This window comes from Amphiura filiformis, chromosome 12 (assembly GCF_039555335.1).
Source record: "Amphiura filiformis chromosome 12, Afil_fr2py, whole genome shotgun sequence".
Lineage (NCBI taxonomy): Eukaryota > Metazoa > Echinodermata > Ophiuroidea > Amphilepidida > Amphiuridae > Amphiura > Amphiura filiformis.
The window spans coordinates 52739117-52766642 of NC_092639.1; the positions used below are offsets into that span (position 1 = coordinate 52739117).

Below are 27526 nucleotides of genomic sequence, written 5' to 3' on the forward strand. Positions count from 1 at the left end.
AGATGAAATTTATTGCAAATTCAACATTTTCAGGGGGCCCAAAGTCGATGTGGTCAACCTTCAAAATTTATAAAACATCACTTTTATATGACTACTAGTCTTAAATTGCAACTTTGCTCAATCCCATTAATTTTATAGATTGACTTCATATAAAACGACAAGCCTAAAGTTGACCGTTTTCTTATGATTGCATGTACTGCAAATGTGCCGAATTCGGAAGGTTTAAAAGTCAAAATGGCCACAATATTGAAAATAAATGACTAGATGCATAGTTATTGGCCCTATTTACTTTTATTTCCATTTTATTTTCAATATTGGGGCCAATTTGACTTTCAAGCCTTCCGAATTCCGCACATTTGCACTACATGCAATCATAAGCAAATGGTTAACTTTGGGCTTGTCATTTTTTATATGAAGTCAACCTATACAATTACTGGGACTTAGCAAAGTTGTAATTTAAGACTTGTAGTTATATAAAAGTGATGTTTTATAAACTTTGAAGGTGGACCACATCGACTTTGGGCCCCCTGAAAATGTTGAATGTGCAATAAATTCCATCTTCGTGAGGGCGATGTTCGAAATGTAAATGAGTTGTGACCCCAATTTTTTGGGTATGCATTGTATTTATCCTATATATAGCATCGGTGACAACAAAAAATAATTAATCTGACAAAAAATGTGAATTTAGGGGGGCTAAACTTGCCAGTTTACAAAACATTACATTTTTTCTTGCATATTTAATGAGCCCGTGACACAACGCGCAATTACAGAATTTTTTTATTTTTTATTTTTTGACAAATTGTGCATGCAGTTAGTGTGTATGCAAAGTTTCAGACCTCTCTTTCTTTTTATAAAGAAGGCACAAACGCCCAAAGTTGAAATTTATTTAAAGGGCAACTTTTGGTCCAAATTTAGACTCCCCTACTCCAACTTTAAATGGCTGCCACAGAAAATCCGTAAGAGCTACAGACCTCAAATTTGCAGGTTTTTAATATTTTTACAGGTACAACATATGACTAAAATATAAATCAAATCTGAGGGGGTCAGGTGGGGCGCCTCCTTGATTTGATATGGAGTGACCCAGCTTGTAAAATCTTTAAAAAATGTGAATTTTTTTTTGCAAATGTTTTCAAAAACAATTCTAAAAATGTCAGTCATTTATCAATCCACTTCAGCTAAAAAGAAAAAACAGATGTTTTTGATTTCGTACTGATAAAAAAAATCCCCCCAAAATGCAAAATCTGGGTCGCTCAGGCCTGAAGAAAGGGTTTTTTTCCGTCCCCTAAAGACAAATTTGTGTTCTTTTCTAATTGCTTAGTAGTAATAAGCAACTATAATGGAAACCTATATTATAGTACTCAGCACCAGGGTTCGAAATTTTGGTTGTCCGGTTGCCCGGGACAACTAAAAAAGTCGCCGGACAACCAAAAATACTGATTCGGTTGTCCGCCGGACAACCATAAATCTAGCCAAAAGTCACATTTGTAAGCCTACGGACAACCAAAAACTTAGACGGACAACCAGAAATTGTAATCTGGTTGTCCGTGGGACAACCATTTATTTTTCCTAAATTCGATCACTGCTCAGCACTCAATACCGATGTCTGCATGGCTGCAAGGATTGATGGTTTACTTAGACTATGTTCACATTAATGTCTCAATTTTATTCAACATGTTTTAGCATGCAATGACAGGAAATGTGAAGCATGTTCAGGTAATTGGCAAAATGTAGGTCTTGTTGACGCCGCAAGTCATGTTTTTCACAAATAACCAGTGAAATTTGTGAGTAAAATGTTGTAAATTTGAATTAAATTTTGTTACAAAATAGGACATTTGTATTTAATCATAGCTATGTGATTCCTTTCCTGCTGTCAGTCAATGGGTTATTCCATTTAAAATCCACACTACCCCTGTGGAAGATTTTGGAAATATTTGCAACAGGGGGAGTAAGAATTTTAAGTGGAATGAGTGGAACTGCATTTGAATTTCATACACTCTCTGAGAAAGATGCAGCCTGAATCTTCCCCAGAGGGAGAGTGAGTTTCAAAAGGAGCTGCTAATGTGTTAATTCTATTTGAAATTTGTACTCCCCCTGTGGAAGATATTTCCAAAATCTTCCACAGGGGTAGTGTGGGTTTTAAATAGAATAACCCAATGGTGTGGAAACTCTGAAGAGTTAGGAAAATAATATAGATTGTTTTACTTGCATTTCTTGTAACAGGAAAGCAATTTTAATTTAAAAAAACCTGAGAATTTCTGCCTTTCTATAGGCTTTAAGGTTGGTCTGAACCCTGGAATTATGGAAACTTTCGGGCCTCATAACTGCTAAATTGTTGGTCTAAAGTATATAAAAGTATACATTTTTAGAATGGCAAAGACTTGATAAGTTCATCTGTGAGGTTTAATTTGGGCCAAAATGCTCATTTTTGGCCCAAAATCCCAAAAAACGTATTTTAAACAAAATAGAGAAACTTTTGAAGAGGATCCATCCCATACAATAATTGGCCTAGAAATAGGGGTTAAGGCCGAAAATGCTACCCATAATGTAGCATGTCCCCGAGGTCTAGTACTCCATCTATCTTTATCACTTCATATATTACCAAATATATGATGAAATAGATAGCAATATTTTGCAAACATCAAATTTGAGTTTTGATTGCATCAATCAAGGTAAAGTTGTCCAAATCCTTCTTATAATAACAATTTTTTTCTTGTTTAATTTTTTCTATGTAACTTCACACTTTCAGCCGTGTCATTGACGTCATTTGTTTCTGGTAATTTCATCATAAGTGCGGAAATGCTTAAGTTATTTGTTTGTACAAAACACTATATGTAGCAAAATTTTTATGTAAACCTGCAGATAATAGCTAGAATATAATTAATGGGCTACTCTAGTTGAAATCCATACACCCCTTGTGGATGACATGTCCTTAATCTCCCACACAGGGAGTGAAGATTTCAAATGGGGTTACCTGAATGGCTGATTCCATTTGAAATCTCACTCCCTGTGTGGATGATTACAGTCATGTCTTCCACAGGGGGTGTATGGATTTCAACTGGAATAGCCTAATATTACTAACATGATGAAGTATAATGAAAGTGATGAAATTGACTCTTAGATATGACCAAGGAAAGTTCTTTTGAATTTGATTGTTTTCAGCATCTCATCAAGAATTAAAGGCCTATTTGGGCTATTCTATTTAAAATCCATACACCTCCTATGGAAGACACAACCTTAATCTCCCACACAGGGAGTGTGAATTTCAAATGTGGTTACCTGAATGGGTGACTCCATTTGAAATCAACACCCTCTGTGTGGGAAATTAATGTCATGTTCCAGGGGGTGTATGAATTTCAAGTGGAATAGCCCATTTTGATTGGGGTTTAGCTTATTCTAGCTCACAAAATGGGCATGGTTAATTGGAAGATTGAAATTGATTTTGGTTCATTTGCTTGAAGATTAGGCAACGAAATAGTTTGTCTCAAAGATTACAAAGATTTTGAAATCCATATGTGGAATGTGTTTTGTTATCCCCCCTTTTTCCCCAGACTTAAACTCTGTCAAATTAAGCTTGAGAAACGTTGAGTTTCTTGCAACTTCCAAAACCTACGTAATGAAATATTTTCAATATTGAGCTTTTCATTGAACTTTTACATCTTTGTAATTTCGGTAAGATTGGCATGGAATCAAACCCAACTGCCCGTCATTGCTGGCATCCCGACACAACTGGCGGTTGGGACCGGTTTTTATGCATCCACTTGTGGTTGTCCGTCCGAGGTTGAGAGTGCAATTTCTCGGAACTGGGAAGGCATATAATGATGTGATTGTGGTAATTAGTGATTTTTCAAATTTTATTAGGTTTTTGTCGCAAAATATGCTAATTTGGTAGCTAATTTACATAAATTTCCCTGCATGGGTGCAATTTCTCGGAACTTGTAAGACGTATTATAGTGACGTGATTTGGGGGAGGGGGGCAATTGGCGGTCTTCAATAGGTTTTTTGGCAAAATATGCTTATAGAGGGCACGGTGGTTCAGTGGTTACGGCTTTGGACTCATAATCTGAGAGCTTGCTCGACGTGCGTGGGTTTGATTCCCCGTCCCACCACCGTGTTGTGCCCTTGGGCAAGGCGCTTTGCCTCGCATGCCTCACCCCACCCAGGTGCAATGGGAAGCTGTTAGGGGTAGTCACAGTCGTTGTACTGATGGACCCTGCACCACTTGTAGGCTGCAAATGTGGTTCCGACATATTCTAATGACGGCAGAATAAATGTAAAGCCCTTTGAGGCTGTTTACGGCATAAAGCGCTATATAAATATCTACATTTATTTATTTATTTTTATGCTAAATTCTAGTTATTGTTTGGAACATGTTAAACCTGCATATGGCTATCAAAGCCCTTCAAGGCCACAATATATTTAGTAGGCTTGTAAACTAATGAAAAACTCGTTTTGAGCTATTTTTGCACTTTATAATTGCTTTGACTTTTCAATTTTTCTATAAATTTGTGAAAAAGTGGTTTTGAGCTATTTTTGCACTTCATAATTGCTTTGACTTTTCAATTTTTCTATAAATTTGGAATGAGTTTTTGAAATTGTATTGACATGTTTTGGTGTATCTTTTGAATGCAGTTTAAGATGAATTAATTCTGTTTAGGAAACTTTCTAAAAAATGTAAAGCAAAATATCAGAGGGTTCAGGGGCCCTTATTAGTGAGCAAAAGTGAAAATGAACTGAATAATGGGGAAAGGGGTTGATAAAGGAGATGTTAAAAATGCTCCACACTGCTCCTTGTCCATGAGCCCCCAAGGCTCTTGCAACACCTCTGGTGCTTGATGGCTGCAAAGTAGCCACCAAGCCCACTGGAGTGCTATTGGTTAAGTCCGATTCAAGAGCTGTCAACCCTTCTTGATCCTGCAGAAGACTTCCTCATTTGCTGAAAATCGTCTGTCTTCTGCAAAACATATTAAATCTTCTGCATTTGCAGCCATCTGGCTAAATCTTCTGCATTTACAGCCATCTGGCTAAAAAATCAAAACAAAATCAATTATACGTCCACTGTCCTGTCATTTTGCAAAAAAAAAAAGGTTGAGTAGCCTTTTTTTTAAGGGTCTCAAAAACCTAACATCCAGGAGCTTTCGGGGTGCTGATCCCACTCAAGGGCCACTGCCCTTGGCGTGAGAGCGCCACATCCTAAGCTTTTTTTACACTTAGCAGAAATCTTCTGCATTTACATATATTCCAATGTTGGCAGCTCTGCGATTCTTACTCCACATCGCAGCGATGTAATGCTTTTTAAAATATCGCTGCACCGCATAATGAAATTAATGTACATCTTAATTTCATCACACAATGTTTTAAAGCATGTGGGGTCTGCATCTCCTTTAAGGTCATTCTGTCGACCTTGATTTTCCAGCAGCCAATCACAAGCGTGCGCGTCTCCGATATCACAGCTCGATGCTATAAAGTTGAACAAAATCTAACTCCATCATGGCCCGAAATTTCCACTGCGCGATGAGAATTTTCACCGCCGAGCTCGTAAAACCCTGGCTTAGATTTCAGCGCTGCGATGTGGAGTAAGAATCAGACTTTATTGCCAGGAATAGTTACCACTTCCAGCACTGAACCAACCATTCTTGCTTCCTTTCCATGGAGTTTCATTGTATCACATGTCATGAAAATAATACTGGTTGTTCCAATTGCAGTACTGTGTGTGAATTCTGGTGACTAAAAGTTAACAAAAAAAAGTCTTACTTTAATGTAATGCATTTACAAGGAGTCATATGGAGGGGCTGGTCCACATAGGAGCGAATGTGGTGTGCCACCCTAAAATATTCACACACAAAAAGGGAAAAGAGATAAAGGATGGAAAGCAGAATGAGAAGAAACAAACACTTAATGTGTTGTATTGGGTTATTCCAGTTAAAATCCACATACCCCCTATGGAAGACATGACCCTAAATCTCCTACTCAAGGTGTGTAGATTTCAAATGGAGTCACCCATTCAGGTAACCCCATTTGAAATTCATACTCCCTGTGTGGAAGATTAAGCTCATGTCTTCCACAGAGGTGTAGGAATTTCAACTGGAATAGTCCATTGTGACAACAAACCAAAATAAGGACTTGATGAGTGAAGGAATTTGTTTCAGTAGATTTTATGTCATAAGAGACTGATTTTTTCTCTCTCTCTCTTATTTGATATAAGGATTAGTTGTTGCTTTGTGAGAATCTCCTCTTCCGTTTCAGAGAAATGGGGAATCATGAATTTTTAATGTCAAATTGATAATCGGCATTGTAAGGAGGTGTGCTAATTGATGATACCCAAAGGCACAGACACCTGTAGATAGCATATGATAAATGTGGCGGCATATGCAATAGCTGCCTTGTTATGGCTTATTCTAAGCGGGAGCCACTCATTAGACAGAATGAGTATTCTAATTGAAATCCATACACCCTGCAGTGGCGGCGCCACGGGGGGGCATCCCCCAGTCAGAACTCTTGCCCCCCTGTTGCCCCCCCAGAAAAACCCAAAATTACGAAAATTTCCACTTTTTACGGTAATTTTAGCAAACTTTGTTGATTTTGCCCCCCTGAAATTCACTTTGCCCCTAATGCCCCCGAAAAAAATTTCCTGGCGCCGCCACTGACACCCTGTATGGAAGACATGGCCTTTAAGTCTCTCACACAGGGGGTGTAGCTTTCAAGTGGATTCACCCATATATATGGAATCCCATTTGGAATTCATACTCAGTGTGTGGAAGATAAAGGTCATGTCTTCCATAGGGGGTGTATGGATTTCAACTGGAATAGCACAATAGCCGTATCTATATACATTTGGTGAAATCGGTGATCGCATGCTCACATATTTGGGTACTGTATGGTATTTCCAGCTAACAGTTTGGTTGAAAAAAGGGCTGAGCATTTATTAGAGGGTGCTTTAATAAGAGAGAATACGGTTCAGTACACAAATACCATAAAAACTTGAGCATATGTGCTTACTATCAAGCGCTTTTGAAAACATGAAATGGTACCAAAGTCTGGTTCTTTACCAACTGAGCTAATGGGGTTGAGACACAAATTTGCAGGTTTTCTTGATCATATATAACTGTGTGTATTGATGATTTGCTCGAAATCCTTACCATTTTGTGGATGGGGCACTTTATGTTTGCATGTTTTAAAAGTGCTCGATATTAAGTACATATGCTAACTATCGAGTTTTTACGGTATTAATGCCAATTGCAAATTAGATCAAATTAAATGACTCAAAGCAGCAAATGGTGTAGATCACATTTTGAATTCTGAACTCTTCTCATTCATAACAGCAAACCGTACTGTAACTTCCCCTCTTGAGCTTAATTCATATTCAAACAATTAAGTAACTTGATTTTCCTAAGACCTGTAGTCATAGGTGCCTGGTTATTTACCCATGATGCATGAATGAAGTATATTGTAATAGAATGTTCGAGACTTGTTTATGACGAGACAATCATTTTAACGGATACAAATCAGCAAAGATGATGAATTTGTAGTCATAGAAGGAATTCAGGGTCGTCCAATAACTTCAGAAAAACAAAGTGGGCAATAATGTGAATAATCTGTGTTAGAGCCAGTTTTTAATTTGTTTGTTGTTTAACTGTCACTCTGTGCAGAGGGACACTTGTGTCCTGATGGGACCAGGCACAAGGCAAAATGCTCAAGCCAGGTTAAAATGCTTATACAAGCCAGCTGGCCTATATGGACAAAAAATGAAACTGATTTATAGTGCGCTACACACAGGCACAACATCTAGACGTTGATCCACAAGCTTCGGCACACTTTACAGGTTGTCACTGACCACTACTGCCCAACATCATTCCATAAACCATTTAGCAACAACACAGGGACTTTGCTGCTACAACAGCGCACATCCTAGACATTCATTAAGTTCCACAAATAACGATCGCATCCAGGATCAGCTCCGCGAGTTTTGTATGGGTTACAACAAGACAATTAGATGTAAGTTCCAGGGGAAATTCAAGCTAACTTAATTTTTCCATGAGAGCGTACTAACCATCGCCAGGGTTCGAACCCGCAACCTATCACACCATAGTCAAACGCCTTATTGATTGAGCTAACTTGACTGCATTGTTTTCTTATAAACACTTTAAAAATGTTTTCATAAGCTTTATATTATCCTACATTTAAATGTTGTTAAAACAGGTTTATAACACATTTATTTTAATATCACATTTTAAAAACATTTTTGTGTTGCTAGGCAAGGGCTTTTTATATTATGACCTTCTAGCATTCAACTGATGATTGTAACTAGTACCTGCATCTTTGAGAAAGGTTATTGCAAAGTGCTATTCTTGCCAAGCGTAATAAAACATCTGTCAACCATTACAAATTTAACTTCACTTTGCAACACACTAAAAGACAATTAGACATAAGTAAATGATGCTTATCAATAATGCTTAACATCGCTTCACTTGATCTAAGAATCAACAATTCAAATAGTCACTAAGTCACTTATATCCCATTTTGGAGAATTTCAATTTACTTAATGGGCCTCATAGTGTTGCAAGAGTAATTGTTTAAACTTCCTCTTACAAAATATGATTGATATAATCAACCAATCCACTTGTATTTTTACGTGCGGACATTTTACAGATTCTCATGTATTGCTGCATGACCGGATATACACCATTCCATGTGAATAATCAAAAGTAACTTGGCATCTTTCATCCGCATCTTTCATCATATGAAAGAGGATATTGACTCCAACAAACATAATATGCAAATTAAATAGTCAACCATGAGTATAGCAACTAATTTATAAAATATAGGACATTGTCCCAGGACATTGTCCCACTAATGTAATCATCACAATGCAGGGTCCACCTGCTAGGGCTATGACATGTGCATGGTTTGTCTGTATTGTTTGTATTCATGGAATGATAGCGAAAGTTTGGTCATTGATTGCCAGTTCTGTATATAGACGCATCAACATATCAGTACAAGTGCATTATTTTCTACAATTTTTTGACCAACAAGTAATACACATTTAGTAACCCATTTCATACATAAGCAAAAAATCTAGGGATATTTGCTTATTTTTATAACAAAATTGTCACTAAAAATGTTGGAAAATACAAGCAAATAAAAACGTGGGTCTTCAGAACTGCTGTAGAGCCTAGTTAGGGACCCTTGACCACTACACATACCCGTACCACCTGTACATTGCATGTGACCCGGGCGCAGGACATAATAAGGGCCCCATCAAATGATTTCGTTAAGCCTCCAGAGCCAATTTCTTCATAACGGATGTTTTTCATCTTATATTATTTTAATTTTCCTTACTTTTGAGATCATCATGTGTATTGTCTGTATTAAATCAATTCCATATGTCCTACATTCACATCAGATTATCTCTGGATTTGTTCCTGAAGCAAAAAAAAATGGAAATCGTTATTCATGTTCTTCTAGCTCTTTAGTGTATGAGAAATCTATACAATGTGGTTATCAAAAAAAAAAGTAGGCCAACTATAAATGAGTTTATATCTTAAGGCGCTTTGGATGGCTGGAGTCATATTTTTCCAGTTTAAGCCATTTAACTAAAACACTGCAGTGGACTTATTGTTTTAAAAATACATTGATCTTATAGGGGATGACTAAAGGAATCAAACCCTTGCTGATTTGAGTAGAGAAGTGGTGACATGTCAATAAGTTAGCAACACCAGATTGGACTGAAATTCCTTCCAATTTCAGACTTGCGGTAGAGAAACACAGGATCCACGTATGCATATACCTGGGCACCTTGGGAAAACAATGCTAGTGCATTGAAAGGTTAACCCAGGCTAAATAAGAATGAAATAAATAAATAAAATATGCACTATATGCTTAAAATTATGCAAAACAAAATCAGGACTATACTTTAATTATTGTCTTTTATTCTATTTCTTTATCCAGATGACTCTGATTCGTCATACGTCGCACCGACAGTAACGCCAAGAGCAAGCATCTCATGTGACTCAAGCTATGGTATACTCGCCGGTAATTTACCGGCATTAGAACTCATGGCCTTGTTGACTGCTGCTGCAATGCATGACTATGATCATCCTGGTAGGACAAATGCCTTCCTGGTTGCAACTGGTGCTCCACAGGTAAGAAGGGATCATCCAGGTAAAAGGTGGCTATTTTGACAATTTAGTTACCATGGTTACTGTCATCATCAACTTGCATGGTATCCTTGCATCTATAGCACTGCATACTTGGTTACAAAGTTGTGCACTTTGTATTATAAAGCCAATTTTCTTAAGTGTTTTTCCTTCTTTTTGCTGCCTATACGTGTGCCTGTGTCTCAATTACACAATTTCCATGTGTGGATCAACTCATGTCACATATTCATCAGTTTCAAATATACAAATTGATAAGAGATAAAAAGGATTCAGAGAGAAACTGGATTACCAAGGAAATTGGTCTATTCCATATTAAATCCATACGCCCCCCTATGGAAGACATGCCCTTAATCTTCCACACACAGAGTGTGAATTTCAAATGGGGTTACCTGAATGGGAACACCATTTGAAATCTACACACCCTGTGTGGAAGCTTAAGGTCATGTCTTCCATAGGTGGTGTATAGATTTCAGGTGGAATAGCCCATATCACAAGCACCTGTAACCTTGTTTGCAAAGATTCAGTGTTTCTGGTGTTGGGTGTCCTGTTGCAGGGTACTCCATATTAATTGCGATTTAAGTGCATACTTTTCAGCTGTCACTTTTAAAATTGAGTTTCACGCTGTTAATGGGTAGCTATGACTAGGCATATAAAAAGAGTCATACAAATGTGTTAAGAAAAGATACACAAAATAAAAAGGGGAAACAGGTGCAACGTGACTGTGACATCGTGGAAGGACTGGGACAAATGCCTGCCTGGTTACAGCAGGTGTACCACAGGTAGGAAGGGACAATGTGTATGGTGCAATATGATTCATTCAGGACAAATGCCTGCCTGGTTACAGCAGGTGCACACAGTACCACAGGTATGAAGGGCAACATATATGGTGCAATATGATTCATTCAGGCTAAAGGCAGCAATAATGAAATTGATGTACGAGCAACAATGTGAATAGGAAACAATAAACTGCATAACAATTTGGTATTTTGAAAGCACATTTAGAGACCCTTACATGTCATTTTTTAGCACTTTTAGATATTTACTAATGTATATATAAAAGGGAAAATAATAATAGTGTGCCACTAGGGAAAGGAGTGGCACACTGGTTAAGGTCTTTGCCTTTGATGCAAGAGGTCCCAGGTTCAATCCCCCCAAAAAATAATGATGATGAACGTAAAATTGCCCTGATGAAATAGGGAAGAATCTTACCTTATTGATTCAATGTTAGCATTGAGAGTATGGTGACCTAACAATGTGGGCATGCAACTCATGTGGTTGTGGGTTCGAACCCTGTTAGGGCCAACATATTGTGTCCTTGGGTAAATTGAGGGGCTGCTAGAGGGTAGACATACTGGTGCCATTATTGTTGGCTGCTAAATGGTGTGATATGTCCTAGTGGCAGTGGAATAAATGTAAAACGACTTGATGTCCACTCCATTTAACTATGGATCTAAAAGCCTACCGCTTTTGATTCTTAAAGCCTACCACTCTTGATGGTATTGGGACTTGTGAGAGGTGTGTTGAAATGCATTCCAATGAAAGCACAGATCAAAGCTGTTGATATATGCCTTTAAAGTTTTATGAAGGACATTTTAAAAACTATTAAATGTTGAAGATGTGACAACATTCAGGACCTATATTTCAAAATGCTCATCAACCTTTTTAAGTGACGCAGTGGGATAATGGATTGCAGACAAGTATAGACAGCAAGAATAAGATAAGAAAAAGAAGTAATAGGAGAGAAAAAAAAAAACAACTATTGAAAAGAAAGATGGACAGAGGCAGAGATAAAATGCAGTTTGTGTGATTATGACCTTGTATCTTTTCAAACCTAGCTGCAGTGCTGATGTAATAGTGACGTTACACATTATCGATCTATAGAATCTTGTTTTGCAGTATCGCTTTTATTTTCTCATATCCAAGGTCCTGTAGCATTTTGTTACTATGGAAACTGGTAAAGTGGAGTATGAGGTAGACAATGAGATGATAGCATCCATCTGGTTTAGTTTATTGTTGCCTTGCTGAATCCTATTCTTGCACCATTGATCTGTTTTCAGAATTGTCAGTAATCAGTATGCAACGAATCGTAGTTGCTGACTTGGGCCTAGTGAGTGAATGTGTCACTTAATGTCCATGATTAATATACTAACATTATAGTGTATGTTATTTAATGCTCTGCAAGCTGGCCATAGGCCTCAACATATAAAGTAAAAGTTTTGAGAAATTTTCTCAGAGCTATTTCAAGAACTACTGAACCAATGCTATGGAAATGGAACAATCAACAATACCTATTGCGATAATGTCCGGGGTGCATTTAACACAAATGACCTTTGGATTTTGCAGCTCCGAAAGACCCCCTAAATTTGACCAAAATACAGCTCCGAAAGACCCTTGATTTTGATCATTTCAACTCTAAATGCCTCACATTTCTGGGTGGTTTTAATTTAGGGGGGGGGGGGGTCAGATCTCCAAAAGACATACTCTTTTACCAGTACGCAGTCAGCTCCAAAAGACCCACCACCTCACAATCTGGGGAAACAAATTCAGATGCTTTGTGTATTTCTTCATCAAGGATACAGAACACAAAATAGCTTTCCATAGACTTTACGTGCAAAATAGGGGTTGCGTTTTAGGCCATAAGTCGAGTTACGTCCTACTTTGAAATATATATTTGATATCATCTTAATCAGAACAAAATTCTGCATAACATATCTGAAAATGACACAACATTTTAGGTCTACTTTTTGAGAAAATTAGCATTATATAAAAAGGCTAGATTGTCCCGTGTTTACATCCGACTGCTAACCGCGTTTTGACCGCGTGTGTTCATGCACACATAATCGTAAACATCACTCATATTTTTGAGTTTTCTTTTCAAATTTGCAGAGATCACATTCACAAGTTCTAGTAACCACGATTTTCAACACTAAAATGGTTAATATTGTACCGATTTTGCACAATTTTGATGCAAAGTTGGGACTATAGGTGTGATAAATTTTTGCCGGAAACCGCTTCGCAGGCGGATTTAGTGGTATGAACCCTCAAGCCATTTGCCACATCGCAACATATTGTTTGCCACACTATTGGTTTGAAAGGCAGTGACGAGTCTGTGTAAGATGGTGTCATCCTTGTAAGATATTTGCATAGGGAGAGATACTTTTATATAGGGGAGGGTTACCTGCCAATGTTAACAATAGCCCTGACATAGGCACACCACCTGTAATTTCCTGCGCTATTGTAGTGCTGTATTCACATGTCAGAAAAATACAACACTCAAATTTGATGAACTAAAATAATGCATGGTTTACTATCCTTCTTTATCCTTGAGGATGACACAATTGTAACTGGTTAAAATGCCATACAGGGTGTATCAAAATGATTGGTACCGAAGAACTTTCATTTTTTGCCGAATTTTTTTACTATTTTTCGTGCTAGTTTGGGGTCAATTGTTTAAATATTTGTAATTATAGTAGTTTTATCTTCTCTAAGAATTTTAGATCATGAGGATAGCACATCCTATTCAGAAGTTACATGATTCTAAAGGAAAGTAGGTGTTTTTACACTTTTCATCGTAACGCTGGATCAGTAGCGCACCATTTCAAAGCTCTATTTTATTGCAAATACCTTTTGAGGATGATATGTTGAAAATCATGGAAATGTTTAATATTTTCCTTGCCTATTTCTTCATTCATAATATATATAAATGTTATAATCAATATTTATTGCTTGAGAGTAATATTATTGACTTGAATAATTTAGGTGGGGTGAAAGAGGTTTGTGTATCAACACCATCCAGGGCGGTAATTTAAATTGTATTATTGAGATTACTAAGTAGATGGTGTGGCAGAATGGCTATAGACTGTAGATAGTGTAGGTTAGTTTAGACCTGGTAAAAGTGATTGGAATGGCTTCACAGTATTCCACACTTTCCAATTCCAAGAATTACTGGTAGACACGAAGACAGTTTCTAAGAGCAAGGCGTATCCCATGCAAACATGCTATAACTTGCAATGCTTCAAAATTTGATATGGGCAGTTATAGAATGGACCCATCCCAGTTGGGAAGTTCTTTCAAGAGAAGGCTTCACCTCACACTGTCAGAGTCGTAAGGCAGGGACTTCAGGAACTGTCTTTCTAAAAGCATATGTAAAGCAATGTTATGTTATGTATACTGAGGCGAGATATTGAAGAGTAGGTATGCAATAAATAGTTCAAGCACTGAACCTATTCATCTTGTGTAAGTCAAACCATGATTAGGCCTACGTCGATCTTCGTTTAAATGACAATAGCTCCCAGATGCATCAACCTATCAACTTCAGGTGGATAGATCAACAAGTTAACATATGGCCCTTTCTATTTATAGTACAAAAACTATATTAATTAGCAATTTTGTACTTTTGATATATTTTTGAAAATGTCACATAGCCCGGTACCAATCATTTTGATACACCCTGTAGATCCTATCATATATATGTAGGCCAAACACCTGCATTTTAGTGTGTCTTCATATTAGCATATCCAAGCTCATGGTAAACTAGATTCTTTTTCCCGAATCTCATTCATAACCAATAAAGAATTTTAAGACGAGAGAGTGAATAGTAATCTTTTAGTCCATACCCAAGATTTTGAATGCTAAGACTTGTGCCACATCTTTGAATTTAATGACTGTTAATGTCAATCATTATGTAACAGATTTTGCCCTGTTTTCCAAGCATTGAACAACTGTTGAAATTAAACTGCTGTTCCCAATTTACATTGTCATATGTTTTGGTAAAATTCATGGGTCTTTTGGAGCTGCACAGACCAAAAACTGGGGTCTTGCAGGGGAGCATAGTTTTTGGTCTGTGCAGCTCCAAAAGACCCATGAATTTGAGCAAAACACGAGTGCCGGTTTTGATGATTTCAGCGCTAAAAGACACCAATTGGTAAATGAATCCCGGCAATTTTCAACCAGAAAGCCAAGAAAGACTCTATTTCGATGTGAGCATCTACAAAAGACCTCTTTTTAATACTGGTATGCCTTCAGCTCTGAAAAACCCACCTTTGCAGTTTTGCAAGGAGCATACACACTAAATTTTACATGTTGTTACGCCCCCACCCCCATATTATATATTGTTTCATGTGTCTCTGTATCTTTTTTTATTCCAGGCTCTTCTATATAATGACAGGTCCGTTCTGGAGAACCACCATGCAGCATCCTCATGGAGTTTGTTTGTCTCCAAACCAGAGTTCAACTTCCTCTCATCATTGGACAGTGCAGAGTTAAGACGATTTAGGTTTCTGGTCATAGAATTCATATTAGCCACGGATCTCAAGAGACATTTTGATTTCTTAGTGGAATTCAATGCAAAGGTGAGAAGAGATGTAGTATGAGCTATTCCAGTTGAAATCCATACACACCCCTAGCCATGACCTTAACCTTCCACATAGAGAGTGGGAATTTCAACTGCAGTTACTTGAATGGGTAGCTCCATTACATCCCTTGTGTGGGAGATAAAGGTCGTGTCTTCCATAGGGGGTGTGTGGATTTAAACTGGAATAGCCCAATGCTCATTTGACAGTCAGGGGAGGGGGAAAGTTACCACCGTAAACGTTCGCCCAATGGCGCTATGGGCTCCCTTGACATAACTGGAATTTTAGACACAAACTAAAAGTGCCCTCCCATAAAAATCCCACCAGTAAATAAGGGCAGGTACCCTTAATTGTTGTTGGGATTTTTGGAGGAGGGATCTCTCTATTTGTACATAAAATTTACCACAAGGCAAAGGAGCCCAGGTGCACCATTAGGCAAATGTTTATGGTATTTAATGAAGAAGATTAAGCTATTACTATACTTAAAGCATTTATAATTCACTCACCTGAGAGCTTTTAGAATGTATACTATTCTATGTTCCTTTGGCTGATGGGCTAGTTAATGATATTGGTGAATGATATGTGACTCTCGTCACAAAGCAATGGTCTCTGATCAGTTAAAATCATCATTCATCATCCCATTAACCAAGTGACCAATTGTGTCTACATTCTGAAAGCTCTCAGGTGAGCAAATTATCACACATTGAGTAATTATATTGTAATCTTCATCACCACATCTCCAACAAAGTTGCTAAGCCTACATCGAGGTTATTACTACATCTTTGGTTGTTCCACTGGCATTAGGGTCAGGATCAAAAAGGTCTCAAATTTGACGCTTGCCAAGAGAGCTGTAAGTGCATCGGGTAAGTTGTAATGTAGCTGCTATTTGTGAATATGTGAGACTTCACCAACAGGTACCCATTGTATAAAATTTGAAATGAGCAGGTGTTTCATGTTGCAAAGGATTTTGTGAATATATGTCCTCTGTCTTGATATCATAACAGTTAATGAGTTACTTAGATAAGTACTTTTAATTTGATAAATAAGTAGCAATTATATCTTGGTGTAGATCTGGTAAGTTTAAATAATTATTTGTAAATTAAATCTAATACTGGAACTGACATTTTGCAACTCCTTTGCTACATTGCATCTGAAACCATCGGAATTCATCAGGTATCCGATTGATTATGGTGTGATGTCTGAAGGAACTGTTATCCTAAGTTGGCAAGGAGGAGAGTTGCTTTGAGAGAGGAGTCAGGGAATTCATATAGGAGAGAGTGAACAAGAAAGGGGGTCTCACACCCGGCATTACAAGACATTCCTTCGTCGTCTGATGTCACACCATCATCAATCGGATGCCTGATGAAGTCTTGATGGTTTCGGACGCAACATAGCAAGGTGTGTTGCAAAATTTCAGTTCCAGTATTAGTTTTAATTTCAAAATAATAAGTAGCAGTCCGTGCCCCCCAGCTCAACACAAAAGTTGGCAACCATGAGAGTTACCAAATAGCGCGGAAAAGGGGTAATATTTTTACCAGTAGCGAAGACCATGAAATTGGCAAAATAGGGGGTATTTAAGTTGGACTGTCCGCAAAATTTGACTGTGAAATAAAAGGAAATAGGGGATATTTAATTTGCACTGTCCGCGAAATTTGGATAAAGGGGTACTTGGGAAAATCCGGTAATTTTATGTCAATATTTAGTGTCAATGAAAAGGGGTGTTTGAAATTCTAGTCATTGAAAACCACAAAAAAGGGTTGTTTTTGGCCAAATTTTGTCCTCGATTTTGCATGAAAAAGGGGGGTAAATTTGGCGAAAAATCATTGCAAAGGGGTCTTTGAAAGATGTGGTAACTCTCATGGTTGCCAACTTTTGTGTTGAGTTGGGGGTGGGCCGGGGTAGCAGTCATATACTTGAAGCAAAAGGTAAGTACCTATTATGTGTGTTTGGTTTATCATTCCCATTGGTATCATTGAATCTGTAAGTACTCTACTAAAGCAGATGTTTTCATGACACATACTTTTTCACCATCATTTGTCAAATATCACATTTCTAGTGAGACCTTTAACCATGCCAGACACATCGTCCCACTTTATATATATGACTGGGTGAAATCAGACAATCCTATTCTAAATCAATATGGCATGGTAAAATTGAAACCCTCGACTCCTTGGGCATGTCTATGTTGCATACACCAGCATAGGTATGTTGCTGCTGTCTTGCATACAACAGTGACGCATTGAAGCATATTGCATATTAAATGTGTGGACTATAAGTAAATGGCATTAAAGTAAAAGATTGGTGTTAGTAGTATCCGTTAAAGGTGTATTTTCACTATAAACAAAGCCGAAAGAAACACCCACTGTAGATGTCCATCTTTTGAACCCCATGGGCACTACCAGCAGATTTAGCGGCATCTAAGAACTTTTTTGATTGGTTCATGTATTTAGCCAATCACAGATATGGTAAGAATAGTCAGCAAGACTGAAGGGATTAAGCTTATCAGCATCTAAGAACTATTTTGATTGGTTATAAAGAAAGCTATATCATGTATTTAGCCAATCAGAGATATGGTAAGAATAGTCAGTAGGACTGAAGGGGATTAAGCTTATCAGCCTCTAAGAACTATTTTGAATGGTTACAAAGAGAGCTATATCATGTATTGAGCCAATCAGATATATGATAAGAATAGGCAGTAAGGGTATTAAATTTAAAATTGATCCAGTTTTAAAAAGTTCTCTTTTGATTGGTTACTCTAATGAATATAATGTAATTAACCAATCAGGGACACTGTAAGAAAGACAATAGTTCCCATGGGGATAAATAGGTTTATTATCTACAAGAAATACACAAAAAGGAAAACCACCTGCTATTTGGTTGTTTTCAATTCAATTCAATAGCAATAATGATGTATTGGACCTTCTCTATTCAACCAATACTCAAAAAGGCATTGTTCATGTTAAGACAAATATGGTTACCTAAGGAAAGAAACGTGTTGTGCATAAAGCCGATTGTACACATTAAATGGGGTTTTTAGATGTTCTAAGTGCACTTAGCACAAGGTGACTTGAAATTGCTTTCATTATACAAATAGTAAATGTTTATGAGTACAATGGTAAGAATATTTTCGTGACGTGAAATATGGACTGTTCCGTTTAACGAGGCTTTGCCAAGTTGAATGGAACAGTTCATATTTCACCAAATGAAAATATAATTCTTTCCATTAAACAAATAAAAACATTCAATATTTGTGTTATCTAACTCGTAGCTTTAATTTTATTTTAGAAGCAACACCATCGTTACTATAATTGGCAAGTCAGATGCTCACCGTGTGGCCTATACGCGCACTCGTGCGGAGCTCAATAGTCTTTTATCTAAAAAATAGCAAAAATAATCAATAGTAATTGGCCAATAAATAAATTTTGGATTTATAAAGCGCCTTTCTCCAGATATTAGAGGACTCAAAGCGCTGTAATTTCGCTGCAATGGTGAATCATCACAATCAGATCGCATCAACTAAGTTGCTGCCGAACGGCGCGCACCTATCCGCATTTAGATTGTAACATCCACCAATTATCTGTGCAGCTCCCCAAATTCCATTGGGTGAAGCATGGAATTGGGATAAACCAAGTGCACATGAGTCCTTGGGCCGCGCCCGGGACCTCAGTGGTGCAAAGCGAGGGAATTGCCACTGCGCTAGCTCGCCTTCCCATTCCAATCAAATTACAAGAATGTTTATACGAGTTATAAACTCAAATATGTAAGTTATAATTTCTAAGAAAGAAAGACAAGTTTTTCCATTAAAGTGACATTCAGAGATTATCACCACCGAACGAAAAATTCCCCCACTCATGCTGTTTCAAAATGTGTTGTAAGGAAGGAAAATGCCAGATTTGTCATGTTTAAGATCATGGTTTATGTCATTCAAATAGCACTATCTTGCTCAAATTAGTTCTTTTTTTCAGAGCCCTTATGATATGACTTGAGATGACATAAGTCCAGTCTAGTGACTAGGCACACATCATGCACAAAACCCTCTGATCACCACAGGTCCTGATGAGACTAACCCTTCCCTCTGATTATGAAATATTTAGTTACCACTAGAATTCACTGGCATTTTGTAATTCAAAGTATAAGTACATATTATAATTTAATTTAAAGGATAAAGTACTATAGCATAGCACACCCTTATGTTTGAAATAAATAATGTGCAATTTTTATGAAAAACAAAATGCTTGTTTTTAATTTGTAGGCATTTTTGTAAAAGAGTGTTTACATGCAAATCTGTGGAAAGAGTGGCTAATACTATACCTCAGTTTTATGCTTTTAAAAATAGGTCATTTGGTTTTTTTTAAATAGAATTTGCACAATATGTGCTTCAAACATAGGGATATGTCATACAATAGTTCACTTAAGATATGTAAGACCTTGTCCTAAAAAAAATAGATATCCTATACTTCATTGCTTAACTCTCTCCACACAGGTGTCAACTGCAGATGACAAGTTAAAAAAAATCTTTAAAATTTAAATATTTCAGAAATGTACATTTTCATGGCCATATTTGGAATCAGCATGAAAAGTGCATAAAAATGAGTACAAACAAGCCTACTATTGGTCCAGTGGTTCTTGAGATAGCTCTTGATATTTTGAGAGAATATCTCAAAACTTTGGATTTTTTATGTTGAAGCCTATGGCTAGCACGTAGAACATTAAGAAACACAGGTTAACCCGACACAGTTAAAAGAGAAGAATGGTGTGAACTTGAATTGAATTAGTATCAAATCCCTGACATTAAGGAGGATGTATACGAATTGTGCGAACTGTGCCCAGATGTAATTACGATCTTGATGACTTTCAAAATTGCAGTGAATTTTGGCACGTTTCCATGGTTACTTGATTGGATGTAATTATTCTGTACCTTACGGATTTTGCATGTTGTGCCTCTTCAAGTAAGACATGCCTCTTGCTCCAAGGCAGGAGATCACCTTCTAATGGTAGCAGCCATAGTTTGAAAATCTTCATAGTCTGTTGTAAGCTTACCGTAATATCTTGGATAAAAATGGTTGTAGAACAGAAGATTGGGGTGTATGGCTGTAGTCTGTCTGCTATTAAGGTGTACATAATTTTGTTAATAAAAATTGTTGTAGTATAGCCTGAAACTGCTTTTAAAGGGCTTTTATGTGATTCTAGCACCCTCTTTTTAGGGTGTGATAAATAAAGTTCTTTTCCAAAATGTCAGTTGATTCAAACATTGATTTACCAAGTTATGCACAAATGCGTGTATTACAATGTCCCATAGGCTACTGTGTTGTAAGACAGGGCTGTCAACAGCCAGAAATACAGATTGGACGAATGGCGGTATCTGCAAGAAAGTTTACAAACATTATGTAGTTAGTTACTTGTTTGAGTAAGTATCCCTTTAAGATAAACATTTTTTATGTTTTTAATAAAAATTGTTGTAGTTTATTATAGGATAGTGTAATTGGCAATTTCATATAATAAAGTAAACATACTAGTGTTTCTGTCAATATGCCGTTCAAAACACTTACTCAAGTAAAGGTGTCTACTCTTTTAGCATTAATATAATGACGTACAATATGAATATTATTTTCACAGTAAACTGATATCATTACCACCAGCATCTGAAGAGGAATAAGTCCAGTTTTTCCATGAATACACCCACCTGCATGTATTCCTTCCCCTTCCTCTTCCTCTTCCTTTATGTAGTCAGAATTCTGAGAGCCATCCTCGCTTCTTTCTCTTTAACACTGTAGTTCCAAGTAAAGTGTCATAGACATGCATGCTGTGAACGCCAAAAGGCTTATAACGCTGTGCCGGACATTGTGATAAGTAAAAAATTACCAAAAGTTTGCCAAATTTGAAAATGTTTTGTAATTACATATTTTGAAAATTTTCTTATTTTTTGAAAAAATTGTGTCCAGCTAAAATCAGATCCCCAAACACAAAATCTGGGTTGGCCGGGACTGTAGAACGAGGTGTTTTTGATGCCTAAGATTCAGAGTTTTGTTTGGAACAGGGTATTTTTGTCGCCTAAGGTTCAGAGATTTGTTTAGAACAGGGTTTTGTTTTTTTGCCTAAGATTCAGAGTTTTGTTTTGAACAGGGTGTTTTTGTCACCAAAGATTCAGAATTTTGTTTTGAACAGGGTGTTTTTGTTGCCTGAGATTCAGAGTTTCGTTTCTAAAATAGCAAATAATTTGATAATTTCTACAATAATTTGATCGTTTCTGTTCATAGATCAGAAGTGAAAAGAAAAAATGTTTTGCCCATTTGCTGGTGAGTGATAAAATTGTTTTAATTTTTGGCAGGTGATTTTGCAACTAAATCTGCTGGGTTTTGGGGCAGCTAAGCAAGAAATTAACATTAATTAAATGGGCTGTTCCATTTAAAATCCACACTACCTCTGTGGAAGATTTTGGGAATATCTTACACCCTCTGATTCAACCTGAATCTTCCACTGAGGGAGGGCATGTTTCAAATGGAGCTGCTAATGTGTTCATTCCATTTGAAATTCATACTCCCCCAGTTAAAGATAATTCCAAAATCGTCCACAGGGGGAGTGTGGATTTTAAATGGAATGGCCCAATGCCATATTGTCCAGTAAGTGCAAGACAAATGTATATTCAATGAAATAGATTAGAACCAAAGAGTACGGACTCAAAATTGCCCTATGCGTAATGATGTGGTAAATCCCATAGAGTCCGACTCACTTTTGCCATTTTGGTTTGTCACTCATAGAGGGCAAATAGTGTATCTCCTACATTTTTTCGGCAAGAACCAGGAATTGAAAGATAAGTTTCGTCTTTTAGCTTGAACATTACAAAGGTTTGTGCAATCAACAAACCAATTTGAATCAAAGTTTTAAAGGTGCATATCAAAATTATCAGGAGGTATACACTATTTGCCCTCCATGAGTGACAAGCATACATGCCAGAGTTGGCACTCTTTAGTTCTACCTCATTGGTGCTGACAGGTGATCATATTTTGTAATCCTTTTGTAGATGATGATGAAATACAAAAGTACTTTTGAAATTTGTCATTTTGCAGACGATATATCCACATGAACTTATTTCTTGCATTTACAAGATGATTTTTGTAGCAACATGTAGCTATTTTATATTAATATTTGTTCTTCTCCAATGTCAATATAATATATAAAAGATGATTTATCTGCTTGTGGAAGCATTAGGCTATTATAGGTGTAATCCCTACACCCCTTATGGAATACATGACTTTAATCTTCCACTCAGTGGTGTCAATTTCAAGTGTAGTTACCCACCCATTCAGGTAACTATTTGAAATTCACACTCTCTGTGTGGACGATTAAAGACATATTTTCCATAGGGGGCTATGGATAACAACTGGAAAAGCCCATCGTTCAAGTTGTTTTTTCTAAGTAAAATATAGCTATTGTACATTTTGTATTTTTCCATCCAAAATCAATTTATTATAAAGATAATTTGTGGAAGCAATTGATAAAACATCTCGGCAATAAAATGTTTCTGAGAATATTGAAGGAAATGCGCAAGTAAAATGTGAAACATCAATAGAAATGCTTTATGGTGGTTTGACAGAATACTAACATTCCCAGAAAAGCGCAGAAAAATTGTTGGGTAGGTGTAACCAGACAAGCCCAAAAATATCCCCAACCCCAGAACCTAATTCGAAGTCCAAAAGGTCGAGAGGTTAACTTTGGCAGAATATGCTGATATGGCCAAAAATGTTTGAGAAACAACTGTCAGGAAAGTTTTCTGGGTAAAATAAAAGAAATCCCTCTTACTATTTTGGTTACTTAACTGTTACGTTCTATGGGGGATTTAATGTCTGCATTCAGACATTAATTCAAAATCGCTCCTAAAAGCGCAATCAATTTGAAGCAAGCATGGACATGTGTAAATTTGGCAAATATGCAACAAAAAAAACAGGTTTGAAGAATAAACTACTCAAACTCATTTTAAACGATCATACGTTATGGCTTTAAATCCCCGAATAATGATATAAAGTGGCATTTATCTAAGAAGTAACAGTATGATTAATGATGAGATAACAAGTCCTGACAGTTTGACTGTTAGTTGTGTTGTGCAACAATGCCAAAGGTATTGAACATTTAATTACCTCACAAATGTAATAATTATATGCACCCATTAGTGTGACAATATCAAATAACTTTAAGCTCATCAATATGCTTCTGTGAACAATTTTATCCTGAATATTTGCATCTTAAATCTGATTCCAAATATGGTAATTTCAGAAAAATCATAATTTGCCGCGAAATTTGGCTTAGAAGTTGAAATGATATTCTTTGTTGTATACAGAGTCAAGAGAACATATTATGGGTTATAAAATCTAGTGATTTGTGTTACCATTACTGAGTGATACTAGGGATGGCGGTACCAAATCAAAAGAAACATATGCCTCACACCGCCTGCGAAAAATAATACAACTTGGGCGCTAAAGGAAAACTTACTATTTTTGTAGTAATGATAGTCAGTGCAGGAGAATTATAATTGAAGACCAAATTAAAAAGACTAGTTTGCGTCTGATGTTGAAGCAAAGTCCCGGCGTGATTGGTTGCTGACAGCATTTTTGGTCTGGATGACAGGTCGTCATACGCAAACTAGTCTTTTTAATTCGATCTTCAATTATATTTTTGTTCTGTCTGTAAAGGTTGTAGTACCAAAGAAATAATTTAGCGTTCATCTTATAAAAGGCAGTTTTTTCTTTTAAAAACAATTCAAATAACTTGTGGTATGATTGTAAATCTTGCCAACTAAAATGTTTTTCAAATTTGGTGTCTTTGTTGTCTGCCAGCATTAGGGTACACATGTTCCATGATCAAACTCTTTCCAATATAGCGCCTCGGATTAGGCTACCTAGATAGATGGCGCTTTATAAATGCTTTAAAGTTAAGTTAAGTTAAGTTAAGTTAATATGGATGGGCAATGGCAGATTGCATAGGAGCCTAATCGGGTTTTGATTGAGCCAACTTCAACCAAAACCAAAATTGTCATTGGCGTAATAAGCCCTGGGTTGTTGAAAAGGGTTTCATTGTCCTGAAGATCAATAAAAGGTGGAGCTATGCGTGTTGTGACATCAGGCCGGCACCTGTTGTGCATCCATGCCCTGGGTCGAGTCGCGTGCCAGTAGCCAATCATAGGCAGCGGTTCTGGGGGCGTGGCCGTCTTCTCAGAAAATATTGCCGGGAAAATTCATAAGCTGTTTTGATACCATCCGAAGAGGTCAGGAAAATTTTAAAACCCACCCACCACTCCCTTTATGAAAAATATGATATTAAATGGCATTGTTTCTTTTTGCTTTTTACCATTTTGTCCAATATATGAATCAAAATGGAGATACATTGCTGCATTTGAGGAAGTCATTGGGAATGTTTTCACATACTTAATATTTAATGTCAATTCCAAATTAGGCTGTTTGGAAATTGAATGGGGTTGTCCTAATTCGAAAATGAGTAATGATTAGGTCCAAGCCAAATTATGCTGTTTGGGATTTGAAGTGGGTCGTCTCACTTCAGGACCGTAAATGGCATCAGATGATATAGCTGTCTGATTGCGTAAAAAGGTATCAGATGATATTGCTGTCTGGATACATATATGATTGCTGTCTGATACATAAAGCTCAGATGATATAGCCGTCTGAAGTGATATTAAAAGTATTAGATAATATAGACAGTTGATTTCCTGTCAACTGTGTATACTCTCAGATAATACAGCCGTCTGAGGTGATATTAAATGAGTAATTGTTTAAATCCTAGCCAAATTATGCTGTTTGGAGAATGGGACAGGTATCAGATGTTGTAGCTGTCTGATACATCTGAAGTAATATACATGTAAGAACCTCAGATGATATAGCTGTCTGAGGTGATACAAAATGTATGTGATATTAAATTAAGTATGAAGAACACAGTTGACACTTGATCAACTGTGTAAATGAAAGGAAATAAAAGATTCGGATGGTAAAGATCCAGCTCCGGCAATAGTTGTGTTTGATCTACTTATTGCGTCCATAGGACAATGCATAATAACCTGGCTTCACCATGTTTGTGTTGTGCATGGAGGGCATATAGTGTACTTTAAGATAATTTTGTTATGTTCCCAACAAACTTTGATCCAAAGTGTGCTCCTGTTTGCATTCGGCATGTAACGCATTGAGCTATTCCATTTAAAATCCACACTACCCCTGCGGAAGATTGTGGAAATATCTTTCACAGGGGGAGGATGAATGTCAAATGAAATGAACACATAATAGCAGCTCTGTTTGAAACTCACCCTCCCCCTGTGGAAGATTCAGGTTGAATCTTTTTCAGAGGGTGTATGAAATTCAAATGGAGCTGTCTAATGTGTTCATTCCATTTGAAATTCATACTCTCCCTGTGGAAGATACATCCTAAATCTTCTGCAGGGGTAGTGTGGATTTTAAATATAATAGTTCATTCTGCGTGTAATGCATTGTGCAAAATATGTGCTAAGCGTTGAGTGCACAAACCTTTGAACACTAAATTAAGCTTAATTACGCTAATTATCCTTTTATTTCAGGCTCTTGCAAAAAAAAAACACCAGCCGTACTCTGCCCTTCATGGGCGACTAAAAAGATAGATTTACCACAGTGTGACACACACAGGGCAATTTTGAGTCGGTACTCGGGTATCTGGTAGTAACAGATAATACGTTTGCAACTGCAAAACCAAGAAAAAGAATTGTAAACGTTATTTCAACTCAAGACTGTAAATAAATTACCAAGTCTGCTTTTTAGCTCTGTGCAACAAAAAAAGGGCAAAGTTGTAACATTTTGAAGCTGAAAGCAGTGTATACTATGCACATTTTACTTATCTACCCTTGACAATTTAAAGAAGACAAAAACATGACACTATTAACCAGTGGAAATTAGTTTTATTCTCTAAAAACACTTTTTTTTGCAGCAGTGGTGTGCACACAGCTTTCTAAAACAGGAAATAAGGATGAATGTTGTTTGTATGTGAGCTTCACATGGCTGCTATTACAAAGCCTTGATAATGCCAGACATGTGGTTGTGAATATCAATGAACAAAAACCTGCTCGATCGTGCTTAATAGTAAAAGATATGACTGAGTGATATCCTGGGGCTGAAAGTACAAAACAGTTGAACTAATATTACAATACCAATATCAAGCATATTTGAATTATATTCCATAACCATTATAATGCTATTGATGTGTACTGAAGTGCTTGATTTGTTGCTTAATTGGGCTATTCCAGTTGAAATCCACACTACCCCTGTGGAAGATTTTGGAAATATCTTCCACAGGGGGAGTATGTTTTTCAAATGTAATTGGTCAGAGTTAATCATTTTGAAACCCATACTCCCTATGTATTATGAATTTACCTATATCTTCCACAACTGGAGTGAGTATTTCAAATAGAAGTTACCCAGTTGTGTATTCTAATCGAAACTCATACTCCTCCTGTGGAAGACTTTAGCTAAATCTTCCAAAGGGGTAGTGTGGATTTAAATGGAATTGCCCATTGTGACATATTGTATATTTTTCCAACATATTGCTGTTGTTTGCTTTTTTTTCTCAAAAGGAAGGGATTATTCTTAACTATGTAAAATGTGCAGTGCCGTATTTGTAGCTTAGTAGCAATAATGGCAAAAAGGGATTTCCACTCCAAAAATTTGATTCTCGCCCTCATTTAATAGTCGTAATAGTGCAATGGGTTGTTTTATATATAACTGGGGTTTGTCACTTTGAGAAACATGATGATTCATAATATTGAACAGATAAACATTGTAGATGTAGCTGGCATCAATCGGACCTTGGATGCCCTCAACCATCTTCGTAATACAGTGCGGTGGTTTACAGATAACTGGTGTTTGTCACTATGACAAACACACAATGATGCTGTTGGTTATCCCCTACTAAAAGTATCACTGGTTTGAGGTCATATTGCGAAAGGCTGTAGGCCAAGTGTTATACGATCTCAAACCAGTGATATTTTTCGAATTG

The 27526-nt window shown here is 36.9% G+C and overlaps 1 protein-coding gene across 1 annotated transcript in view; it reads left to right on the plus strand.

The window, feature by feature from the left end:
• Positions 1 to 27526, plus strand: part of LOC140166388 (cGMP-inhibited 3',5'-cyclic phosphodiesterase 3A-like) — a 225972-nt gene that overhangs the window by 187947 nt on the left and 10499 nt on the right. Inside the window, 3 exon segments of the mRNA XM_072189839.1 lie at positions 9946 to 10139; positions 15302 to 15505; positions 21763 to 21801. Coding sequence (XP_072045940.1) covers positions 9946 to 10139; positions 15302 to 15505; positions 21763 to 21801 — 437 coding nt within the window.